A 12826-nucleotide genomic window follows, 5' to 3' on the forward strand; every position below is an offset into this window, starting at 1 on the left:
AAGTTTTTAGTAAATTGTTTCTCTGCCATTAGCAGATTGAACAGCGCATGCATGAGTTTGATTGACAACATTCATACCTTCCTCCTGGTTGTGATTGGTTGTTTTTGACTGAGAGTGGGGCCTGGCTGGAGGCTGCAATAGTAGCAGGAGCAGCTTGAATTTTATTTAGTTTTTTTCAGAGTAACTGTCTTATACTATACAGTCAAAACATAGTAACAATTTTATCATAAATGTAAAAAAAAAACATTTTTATAAAATTTACACACGGCAGCTTTAAGGTGTTGTTTCTTCTTGGAATGTGGTAGATATGGAGATTATACCTCCCCAACATCTGTACTTTAAGTTCTCCTTTAGAAACCTTTAAACCCTGTCAGCCAGCTTGTGTTGTTGATGTTGTCGGCTGTACATAGCACTTACTACAGTCTAATGGACACACACACAGAGGGGCATGGGTGGGTGTTGTTGCACAGTGGTGGTCTTTGGTCGTCAGAGCAGTGGGGCTTCTATATTTATCCCACTCAACAGTCTCCATATAATAACAGCTGTCTTCACATCCCTTGTCTGACCATTGACTTAAATAGCTGACCTATCAGAAGCCTTTGCCTCGGTTCTCTCTCTGGTCTGCCTCTTGCCTATCACTTGGTTATTTTCCAGTTAAGTTAGTTTGCTGCTCTGTATGGCCTCTTTATTGAGAACTTTCTGACACAATTCCTTCACCTACAGGTAGAAAATTTAACTTTGTCTTTATTAGTCTAACAATACTGCAGCTGTGATGCATATCAGTAAGGGGTACACCTTTTTAAATTGTGTTTTCCAAGGAGCAGGCTTGAGGGATTTTTTTTCTGAAATGACTATTTCCTGATTGGTTCCTTGGTGGTGTCAGTGGGTATCTGTGGGCCAGAGGTTGGAGGGGTTATCATCTTCTGGAAATTCACCCATGGTCACCTTCACATATTGAAATGTCACTTTTCTGGTTTCTCCATTGATCCAGCACACTAAAAGTTTACGTAAAGTAACCGATTTCTTTTTGTTCAATGCATTGAGTAAGTGAGCTGGTTAATATGTGAAGGTTGGTGTTTCTTACTTCTATTTATTATTTGGGCCAAAACCATTTTTCAGAATGGTAGCTGGTATTTTCTAGTTATAGAGACAAAGTAATGTGATTGTTATTGGGCCAAAGCTAAACATTACTAACAGTACTTGTAGCCTGGCAGAGCCAGTGAAAGCTTCCGGCTTTATGAAACAATCTTTTTGTTGTATTTATAGTATGTTTTGTTAAGGAAATAGCAGGCTCTAATTGAGATGGAACAGTAAGTGGTTAATAAAGGAAAATGGCGCACGAGTCCTATTGTTGCTGAAGTAGTGCTTTTATTTATCATTTCATTTATATTTCTCTGCTATCTGTTGTACTTTCAAACCCTGCAGCAGTGTTGCATTTGAATGACTTTGCATTTCATTCATGCTCAGAGTCCACTGTGTCCGTGCTGTCCCAGAGTTCTGCATTAGGTCATTCCAAATGGAAACTATTTAGAGCCTTTATCAGAGCTAGGTGTTTAGATAGAAGACCAACCAGTGGGGAAAACTTAACCAGCAGATACTCATTCCATTCATCACACTTCAGGTGATAGTTTTTGGCAAATAATTACCAGTTAAAAGGTAAGGTAATCATACTGTTCAACATAGGAAGAGCACACCCTGTGATTCTGTAGCTAGTAGAACTACTCCTGGAGAAAACAACTTGACACAAAAATATTGACAATCAATTTTTTCTCTTTGCAAACTCTTCAAGTTTGCTTCAGTTAAATATAAACCTAAATTAATATGATATTTTCAGGAAACACCTTGCCTCTCACCCATTGTCCATTGGAGATGGGCAGCAGCCCTCCTTCAGACCTGACAAGGATAAAAGCGTGTTAGATAATGGATGGATGGATTTTCAGAAAACAAGCCATATAAAGGATCCGGCAGAAAACTCTTAATCAAAATCTTGTTGATTAAAGAAACGCTTAACGGGATGAACTTTCAACTTTTAATTTAAAAATAATTTCTACAGATGTTTTACTGTGAAAGGATGAGCTTGTTTATTACTAAATAGGTTTGGATCATTTTGGAACATAAACACCCCTGATGTTTTCTTCCTGTAAATTGACTTTCCATTTCAGACTGAAAATATCTGAGTAAAAAGCACTTCTTGTTCAATTTATTCAGAAGGTAAAGATGGTCTTTTATTCACTTCTTACACTTTGTCGTTTAAATTGTAATTTATGCCTTAAACTTGAACATCTTTACTATTTAGAATTCAGAGCAAAGATGTTAAATGTGGATTTAGAAAACGGTTTCCCAATATAATTTATAACTTCAGTATAGTTATAGTATTTTATATGAATGTATAAAGTATTCTCCATAAATGTGTATATAATAAACCACGAAAGTTCCTAGGTCCAAAACAATCCCATAAACTATATAATCAACCCTCCTCCCACATGCTGCACAGCTGAGTGTTCTTATCAGAAAGGGGAGGCTGTATACTTCCAACCTTCCAAAACAAAACATACTTGTTGAGCACATTCCCGATTATATTGTCACACTTCACCTGCTAACTGAGGCTTACAGTTTGAAATGTTTTGAAATGTAGCTTGTAAATTCTACTTTCTACTTTCTCCTAACATTGCGCCATCTGACCTCAGAGGAAACTGTAGACTAGAAATACCCTGATACAAGTTTTTTTTAAGGCCAGTGCTGATTATTTTGATATCAGTCTAACCGATCTCTGGTATGTGCTGCTGAGTGTTTTTCTTTGGGGGGGGCCGATTCTTGAAGATGATATTGCTTCTCTCATTCCCCTACGCCCCTCCGTTTACATGATAATAATGACCCAATGATAATAAATGTTACACAAGTATCACTTTCAAACTGGAGGGGAGGAAATGGAAAAAGGAAATATTAGAGGAGAAAAGTAATCAATGTATGATTGTTAAAAAGAAGTGTCAGTAAATAAAATTATTACTACAGATTACAGAAACAATTCAATGAAAAGTGGCAATAAATAAAAAATATTACATAAAATACTGAAAAAGAAAATATAGTGATTCATTCATTTCATTGTTGAAAATTATAAACAAATATTATTTTGTCACTGTATAATCAAAGATGTTTGGAACGTTGTACCATTCAATACTTGCAACATTACCGGTAATTACTTTATCAAGTTCTTTATTTCTTTAGTTTTTGGCAATATGACTCATACCTTTGTCTTTGTTCATACTTATCAACTTCTGGGTTTACAGTGTTAAATGTAGAAAAGGGTTCAGGAGATCATGCCAAAAATAAGTTTTTGACTTATCTTTTCTGACGTGTAATTTAACTCTATATATTCTTTCCATGCGTTCTGTTCTAGCTCCTCCTTCTTCTCCTGTTCCATCTTGTCAGTCCCAACTAATGACAGCAGAACAACATGGCTTTTTCATCTCGCTTCTCCTTCTGGGAGCAAAAGGAAAGTCTTACAGAGAAATGTCATTAAACACACTTTTCAACTGCATGCTAAAACAGCATTTTACCTAGGTACTTAACATCTTTGCTCATAGCTCTCAACTATTTAAAAAAGGTTTTGCTTTTCTAACCTAATCTGCTGTGAGTTTGCACTATGTTGAATTATGTCACGAATAATGTTCTGACTGCATCACTTGTATGTGTTGTATATTTAAGGTAGACCACTGTATGTGAAGACAGAAAATAGGTTGTGGTGGCATCTTTGCATGTTTTGAGGTTGACCCAGTTTGTCACCACGAGCTTCATATAAGAAGAAGGTTTTGATCTGGTTTCATTCTTTACATCAACACTTTCTAGATCAAAGAAGAGAACAAGGTGGGAGGCAAAAGTGTAAGTAAATACTGCATAGTGCTTTTTAAACGTTTCACATGGAAAATGTAATTTTCCTAACTTTTGTCTAAGTTTAAAGTTTTTATTGGAGCTTTTGATGTTAGTCACTCAGATCAGACTGAGCAGATCATTAAGTTAGACCTTTTACATTATAAACTTTTTTTCTTTTGGTCATGTTTCTTTACTTCCCTCCTGCAACATGTACATTCAAATACAGTGCAGCGTCTTCACTTAGACTTTAAGTTAAATCTTGAAGCTTACTAATTATAGCCACCATTGAGGTACATGTGTTTATGAAGCACATTTAAACACTGCTTAAGTTAAATAGTAAAAGCACCATCAAGCCAGCTAGAATTTAAATTTCTAGAATCTACTTAATTTCTTTTGAAAACACCGTCCCTGCTCTGCTGTCTCCTTGCTCCATTCAACTTCCTCTACAAGTTGAGTTTTTTAAAAACAAACTTCATTTCAATCAGTTAGCATTGGCAAAGCTCTGCTGGTGAAGAAACGGCCCCTCAACATGGCGAGTGAGACATAAATCGTCCAAGAAATGGATGATGAAATTTGTTGCCAAGACTTTTAGTAGTCAATTTTTATCCACTTTATCAATTCGTACTTGCAGCCCTATCAATAACCAAGTGATAATTTGTCTGTTGGCTTAAAGAAGTTCCTTCCCAACATTTACACTTTTGCTTTCTGTATTTCCTCTCCATAATTAGTTGGAAGTTGACAGGGTGGCAAGCCGGGCCCAATCAGTCCCTGGTCTAGATCCTGGCAGAGCGATATTCAGGGCAAAAAGCCCTTCAACAATTTCCTCGGATGAATCTGCTTCTCCTGCCCGAGGCTCCTCCCCACCAATCGCCACAGTGCCTGTTAAAGTCGCTGAGCGCTTCAAAAGCCCTGAACCACCATTGAAGAGGACATTTAAATTAAACAGATCGAAGCCTTCACAAGTCCAGAAGACGGGGGCAGATAGCTCTGGGCATGGAAACAGTGAAAACAATGGTGAAAGCATTCTGAATGGTCTGAACAATGGTAATGTTGATCCTTTGGTCAATACCAGCCAGATGGACCATACAGATGAACAGAGGACGGCACACAAAATGGAAGGAAATGTGGTTCCTCTTGTTACTAAAAATGTTGTGTCCATACATGATGATGAGGCAAAGATGCTAACCCAAAATTTAGCCAAAACTAAACAGGAAGCCAAATTTAGAGCAGAAGCCAAATTTAGAGCAGAAGCCAAATTTAGAGCAGAAGCAGTCAAAACACTTCAAGGACCAAGAACAGCTCCTCTGACAAAGACAGTGCCAGCATTCTCCTTTAAACATGACATTATCAAAACAGAAAATAAAGTGGATATTCCACGAGCATTGACACATTTTATGGTCGGTGACAAAAGAAAAGGGCTTTGCTCACAAACCAGCAAGGAACATGTAGAGAAAGGGAAATCACATGAAGAGAAGAAGAAAAGTGAGCTAATGAAAACAAATCGCGATTGTACAGAAGGTACAGCCACCCAGGTGTTACAGGATACAGATTATTTCACATATTTAAAGAAGACTTCATCAGCTCCTATTGGCTTACCTCAGACTGCTTCCAAAGTTACTTCTAGACATTCTTCTCTCCTTTCAGTTGAGGGATTTGTGGCACCTCCCAAGTCAGCTCCCCTGACTTCCCATACTGGTGTCACATCTGCCACCTCTTCAGCCACTCCTTGTAGCATACCTGCCTGTAAGTCCTCAGACTTGCCTCCACTGCATTCTGCCCTTAGTGCAAATCCCTCTCAACAAGCTGCAGAAAGTCATGGAGAGTTCCAGTGGTCTCGTGCAACATGTCTGACCTACGTATGTATGAGAACCTGTTGTTAGAAATGCATAGTCCAGTTACTAGAAGTAGAGACTGTTGATGTGCTTAATGTCTGTATGATTTACATTGGCAGATTAGAAGTGACGCATTTGTGAGCTTGTTTCTTGTGAATTAACTCCTCAACTGATGTGTTTTTGTTTGAGACCAGTTTTCAATGTGCAGAATGAAGGTTGAAGGAAGGAAGGATTTTGTAGCTTCAGTGTTTGAAGAGGAAGCACATTGAATCTGAACTCTAGTTTTACATTATATGTAAATACTTGTGGTATGAAGTATTTGTTGTGTGTTGATAAGCTCTGTGAATATTTCCCAGCTGGCAGAAGGACATAACAGACATTGCATTGCATGCAATATTTCAATCAGTTGCATGGACTGGTTTGGTTCACCATTTGACTAACTGTGCACTACCATAACTTGTACTTGTGAGTACATTAGTGTGATGGTGAGCAGGCTTTCAAGAGCTTTTTCAACTACTGATTCGGTGTTTACACATGGTATAAAACAGAGAGCCAGCAGGTTTGCTTTACTTCCATTTACAATAAGGCCAGGTGTGAGCTATAGTAATGCAGTTAAGAACTATAGCTAACCTGTTTTGTCTTCATTCCTGAACTTGGGTTGGCTCTTCATTTCTACAACATATCAATTTTAATGTCATTTTAAGTTGCTTTGGTAACTCCTTCCTTTTTTACTTTTTCACAGCGCATTGTGAATAATGCTATAGAAAAGCATGAGCTTTGGTGTCCAACTATGTTCTGAAACAACTTGAATGATTGTTGGTCACTGTATTCCTAGTTTTATGAACATGTATCCTTCATGCTAATGTAATATTTACTCAGTTGGACAGAGTCTGACAGAAGGAGATGCCCACACACAACACTAATGATGTTACCCAAAATGCCAAAGGAGTGAAGAAATATGTACTTATTTCTGATGATGTCATCGCAGTATTTGCCAATATTACATTTGCAAGATCGTGTAATATCTCGCAGGCCTAATCCAAGAGGTGTTCCAACAAGCAGGTGTAGACAGTTCATTTGAGGTTGTGTCCTCATTAAGCCCTTTCTTTATAAAGTCCAAGAACTCCAAAGAACAACTCTGACAGATCATCGATAGAGCAGGGATTTAAATTGGGTACTCTACTATTGATGTTGGATTAGCTAATAGCATCTAAACTACCACAGTGATGGTAGCTAAGCTATCATCAATAATTTGCCATCACAGAGATCACTTATTAATAATCGCAAAATAAACATCAAGCCTAAAAAGAGAATACTATGATGGACTGAATATTCTGTTTTTTGTGTGTAAAATGTTTGGGTTTTTGGTGTTGAATCCTGATGCATAGAATGACGTTGTTGTCATTTGCTATGGCAACTAGTTTGTTGAGTGAGAAAACACAAGAATGAGTTCTGAGTTATTCTTCAATGCCTTTTCTGTCTCATTTCTTTCATTGCTGTGGTGCACTGCGCTGAATTAATAATTCCTACATCTCCAGTCCTTCATTCAGTTAACGGAATAATAACACGGCAGTACGGCTATGGATGCCATGCAAAAGAAAAGTCTTTTAGCCCTCCAGCAGTGTGCACATGCGTGAAATTTCTGGATGTAAACGATAACATGCGAGGTGTCTATAATGTGTGTGTGCGTGTGTGTGTAGCATGTTGCCCATATATAACTGTGCTTTGACTTCTTAATGCTGCCAATATCTTCAGGAATCAGGGGAAGAGGATCTGTTTTCTCCTTTCCAGACGTCTCATGTCGCAGTTAAGAAACCTCCAGTGTGGCCTGGGCCATGCCTGTCATGAAAGCTCCAGCTCATCACATGAATCTCAGTCCTGTGAACCCACTGTGATGCATGTTTTACACATTTCTCTACTTGAACACACCAGATTTTAATAGTGAAGGAAGTTCTCAAATCCTCCCTTTTGTCATCCACTGATTGAAATCAGGAGTGTTGAAGCAGGGAAACATGGGAAACGAGCAGGGACCAGGTTTAAAGAGAATTGCTCCCCATTGTGGCATGTAGGTCCGTTGCTCTGTCCCTCCCTTTGCCTGCAAAGTGCATGTTTCCAACGAGATCTGACCTATTTAATGGAACATCACTAGTCATAATGCAATGTTTGTGGATTCACATTCATAAATACATCATGTTTCATTAATTTATTTTTGAGTGGTTTTTCTTATTTTGTGGCCTGGTGTGATATTTTCACAGGTGTTCTTCTTGCTTATGCTCACTGGTTAAGGTGATGTAAAGTTTGTGAACTGGGGTTTCAACGCAGCCCCCCACCTCCCACATAGCCCTACAGCTGGCGTGTGTTTGGCCTGATGTCTCACTCACTAGCTAACATTCCCTCCCTGACACTAGGTTCTTTCTGTAACCTCCCAGCATGCACTGGGATTAAAGTGGATACTGCTAGTGACTTGAGACCTCTCCAGTGTGATGATGAGCAGCTTTTGTCCCTTCTGTGTTAAACGTGACATCGTTGTGTTTTCAGGTGAAGACAGAGGAGCAGATTACAGCAGAGCAGGCTTGGTACGGATCAGAGAAGGTCTGGCTTGTTCACAAAGAGGGCTTCTCTCTCGGTGAGTCAGGGTTTTTAATTTCTATAAACACGAGTAACAAGTTATTAATCATTCTGTTAGCAAAACGACCTCATCTGTTTGGTTCCAGGTTCTTTGATTGGCCTAATTTTTTTTAACCTCAGGTTTAAAATTATCACTCCAAAAAATCTTTTTTGATGAGGCTCGTTCGTCATATTCAAAATACCTTTTGAAAATAATAACCTTTTAACAGCCATTGGGCGTAATTTGCATTCAGCCCACATTTATGTAATAAAATTTTCATAGGCCTGATGTAATATTCTAATATTAAAAGTCATGCTTTCATTAACATTAGGCAGAAAATCCTCATAATTAACAGAAATAAAGGTGTGAAAGTGTTATTCCTTGTGGATTTCATCTGTACAGTGTCACACTGCATTCAGTTACTGGAATAAATAAAGTTTTCACTAGTATTTTCATTTTGAACATGACTGCATGTTTCCTGCACTTTATTCTTGCAGCCACTGTGCTGAAGACAGAGTATGGCTCACTCCCTGAGGGAAAGGTGAAGATCAAGCTGGAGCATGATGGAACAATACTGGATGTGGATGAGGATGACATAGAAAAGGCGAGTACCACATGGATACAACCGAGCACTGATGGTCACCAATCAGAATCTGACTTAAACAGCTTCTGCTCAATGTGTCAATTCAAAATTCAGTTAAATAAACTTGTAGCAAATGTTACCTGACCTTTATATAGCTTCTAATTTTTAATAAGTATTTTAGCAAAATTATTATCTTAAAAAAACACCACAATCAGTCTGTGATGAGTAGGTTTATCTCCATGAGACTGTACTCGGATACTCGGGTGAGTGATCCTGCTCACTACCCAGCAGGATTAATCCATTGTGCTTCGGTGGAATATCTGGCATCAGAACCTAACAAGGAGCCTGTCTACAGCAGGAAAGGGGACTCCATTATGTTGACTTTGCTCAGGATTCCTCTTGGTTATTCATTTTTCAGATTTTCATTTGAAGATCTATATGATATTTGACTGTCAACTGAACCCATATATTGTGTTCTGGTCATACTAAACCTCAGACAAGCTGCTGAGATGCTAAGCTACCAGGACTCTCCCTGCTCAGATAAAGCCTGCTGTGCTTGAGTGGCCTAAACAAAGTTACAGAGCCTCAGATTATATCTGTACATGATTTACCTTTTAAAACCCTTTCTCCCAGAAACTGCAGTCTTTGAGGTTTTAGTACCATGACTGTGAGCTTTGTCATGGTATTTGTGTCCGTGTGCAGGCCAACCCACCAACATATGACCGCTCAGAGGACCTGGCTTCGCTCGTTTACCTAAATGAGTCCAGCATAATGCACTGCCTGAGGCAGCGCTACGGAGGAAACCTCATCCACTCCTTCGCTGGGCCCAACATGGTCGTTATCAACCCTCTCAGTACACCTTCTATGTATTCCGAGAAGGTGAGTGGAGTCTACAGGTGCTACAGCTGGTAACAGAGCAACAGAACAGGACAGTTTACAATGTGACACGTTTATCTGTATTAGAATTGGCTTCAGTTTACTTTAAATGTTTTTCTGGTTATTGCTGCCCTTCCTGCCAACAGGTCATGCACATGTTCAAAGGCTGTCGGCGGGAGGACACTGCCCCTCACATCTATGCCGTGGCCCAGTCAGCCTACCGCAACCTGCTCACCACCCAGCAGGATCAGTCTGTTGTTCTTCTGGGCAAGTCTGGCAGTGGTAAAACCACCAACTGCCAGCATCTGGTCCAGTACCTGGTCTCTATAGCTGGAAGCACGGGCAAGATCTTCTCTGGTAACCCATCCTCAGGAAGATACAACACACATTAACCAAACTTAGAAATTAGGTGATGCTTTCATCATTTCTGTGATGTGACTGCAGTTGCTCACTGACTGGAAGTATCACTCACTGTATCACAGATTAAATTATTACAGAAATCTAAAGTGAAGCAGGCTCAACAGGAGGCAGTGTGAGATACAGAGATACTGTAATAAAAATAAAACCTCCTACATCTGCAGCAGAGAACAGGTGAAGAGAGGTGACCTGTGCTGGCTGCAAGATGTAAATCATTTTATTGACCGAATTTTATACGGTTTAAACAGTTAAAATAACATACTCTTGCTTTTTTTCTTCTGGCAATATGCACAGTACAATGCGTGCTAATGCAGCATGATGTCGACTAATAAGAATATAACATAAATATTATACATTTATTAGAAGTAGAAAAATCAAACTCAAGATGTGGATAAAGGAGGAATAGGAAAGCTGGTTACTGAGCACCACGGACAGAACATTTATATTTTACAACACAGACAGAACTAAAATAATTGGATTATTTGAATTAAACCAGAATTAAGATGAATAACTTTCACATTCATAGATTTTCTTATTGCCATTCAGTGATTTGGAGGAGACAGATGTCCATCTCCAACCCTTAACCATCTGACTCTTCCTCCCCAGAAACATTGGAGTCATTGTTGCTTCCTGAACTTTGTGGCTTAATAAATGTAGTTCCAGCCCTTCATTAGAACCAGCTCTGTCCTCTTCATCACTCCATCTAGCTTCTTCCTCCAAAACTGCAGATAAATCACTCAAATCTTTGGAATCACTCACTCAGCCTTAGTTGTTTACGTTTTGACTTACCCTCATTACATCATAAGATTGTATTGATCCAATTACTACAGACAAAATTGTGAACTCTGCAATGCTATAGAATTTACAGTACTCTGCGTGAAATATTTATTATTTAAAGCTTTGTGTACACAGAATGAAAGCACAGTAGGTCATCCTGCTACTGATGTCTTGGTTCTATTGTGTCACTGACTCCTTTAACCTAAACCTAGCAGTGGTGTGAATAATCTGGGGATTTACCGGTACTGTACCTAATGATTGTAATTCCATATAGAATGACCCCTAGCTGGGATCAGAGTGGTAGTAGTCCAGATTAGAGCACAGATTTTCTGACTGGAGGTTTTTCCTGTCCATCCAGACTGAAGGTAGTTCCTGGCCTAACAGAAACTAGTTATCCATTCTTTCAAAGTGATGCTGTAACATTCAAAGATCCTTCTTTAGTTCAGTGGGTAGACAAAGTGTTTATATTGTTAGAGCAGAACTGGAGCTTCTCTTTAAATGACTGTCATGGTTGCTAACACTTCTACAGAATGAGGGATTTGAATTAACCCTCTCCATATCCAATTGACACAGCTGAGAAGTGGCAGGCGGTCTACACAATCCTAGAGGCCTTTGGCAACTGCTCCACCACCATGAACATGAACGCCAGCCGCTTCTCTCATGTTGTGTCCCTGGACTTTGATCAGGCTGGACAGGTGGCTTCTGCCTCCATCCAGGTAACAAAGCTGTCAGATGGTTTTGATGCCGTCCGATCACAATATTTCATTTAATACTAAAGTTGTCTCCTCTTCTTTAGACCATGCTGCTGGACAAACTGAGAGTGAGCAGAAGACCTGAAGCAGAGTCCACCTTCAATGTGTTTTACTATGTGATGGCTGGAGCCGACAGCGCTCTGAGGTGATGATGCCGACTTACTGTTAGCCTGTTCTTTGACCAGTTTTGTTTGGTATCACAACAGTTACTCTGGTTAGGAGCAGCCGTCTTAAATATTTTGTAAATGTTCAGGTCCTGGAAAAACTCCAACTGTCATGGAGATGGAGCGCTGGCTTCCATTATTTTCTTTCTGATAGCTCAATAGCGACACTCAGTGGTTCACTGTGGTTTAACAGGGAGAGTGAACATGATGTTACATGTATAAGGCCAATAGGATCTCTCTGTGTGTCTGACCTTCCTCATAGAACCGAGTTGCACCTTAACCAGCTGAATGAAAGCAGTGCTTTTGGGATTCACTCACACTCCAAGGTAAATGTCTGCTTACCTTTTTCATTGCTGGTTCCCCCACCACAGATTACTTAGATTATCCCGCTAAGTAATCTGGGACCTTTGATCCGATGTGGTTTTCAGACTGAAGACAAGCAGCGGGCCGTGCAGCAGTTCACCAAGCTGCAGGCGGCCATGAAGGTGCTGGGCATTTCTGTGGAGGAACAGAGGGCTCTCTGGCTTATTCTAGGAGCCATTTATCACTTAGGGGCCGCAGGAGCCACTAAAGGTAGGAACTCCCACCTCTCCGTCTTTAAATGGACCATGTTTTCATTAGTAGGATGTTCTATTGCTTTTATCCTTAGTATCACAGAAAACATGTTTCAAACACCTCTGAGTGATCAATTAACACTTTCAAAGTGTCTCAGTGGCTTTTCAGGGTTGTTCATGGCTCCTGGTAGTCCTCGTTGGTTGGTTCTCATATGAATAATTGCATCCATAAACTGTTTTGTCTAACCTCCTCTCTTTACTTGCATGTTTGCATGCTGCGTCCTATCAAATGCAGACGAAGATGAAGGTAATGGAATGAGTGTTTTCCTCTTACAACAGTTGGTTTTAGAGTATGTACGTTTGCTTTCTCTGTCCTGATTCCCTCCTCATTTT

The 12826-nt window shown here is 39.6% G+C and overlaps 1 protein-coding gene across 12 annotated transcripts in view; it reads left to right on the forward strand.

The window, feature by feature from the left end:
• myo18ab (myosin XVIIIAb) overlaps window positions 1-12826 on the forward strand; it is a 62388-nt gene that overhangs the window by 18047 nt on the left and 31515 nt on the right. For 9 of the 12 annotated variants that reach the window (XM_044119407.1, XM_044119415.1, XM_044119416.1 and 6 more), the window contains 9 exons: window positions 8241-8328; window positions 8808-8914; window positions 9596-9772; window positions 9916-10126; window positions 11537-11679; window positions 11760-11860; window positions 12142-12205; window positions 12308-12452; window positions 12729-12740. In XM_044119407.1, coding sequence (XP_043975342.1) covers window positions 8241-8328; window positions 8808-8914; window positions 9596-9772; window positions 9916-10126; window positions 11537-11679; window positions 11760-11860; window positions 12142-12205; window positions 12308-12452; window positions 12729-12740 — 1048 coding nt within the window. Of the gene's footprint in view, window positions 1-7694; window positions 7768-8240; window positions 8329-8807; window positions 8915-9595; window positions 9773-9915; window positions 10127-11536; window positions 11680-11759; window positions 11861-12141; window positions 12206-12307; window positions 12453-12728; window positions 12741-12826 lie in introns of those variants that run through there. The other 3 variants (XM_044119409.1, XM_044119405.1, XM_044119410.1) reach the window with 2 other exon arrangements.

Source organism: Gambusia affinis, linkage group LG06 (genome assembly GCF_019740435.1).
Source record: "Gambusia affinis linkage group LG06, SWU_Gaff_1.0, whole genome shotgun sequence".
Lineage (NCBI taxonomy): Eukaryota > Metazoa > Chordata > Actinopteri > Cyprinodontiformes > Poeciliidae > Gambusia > Gambusia affinis.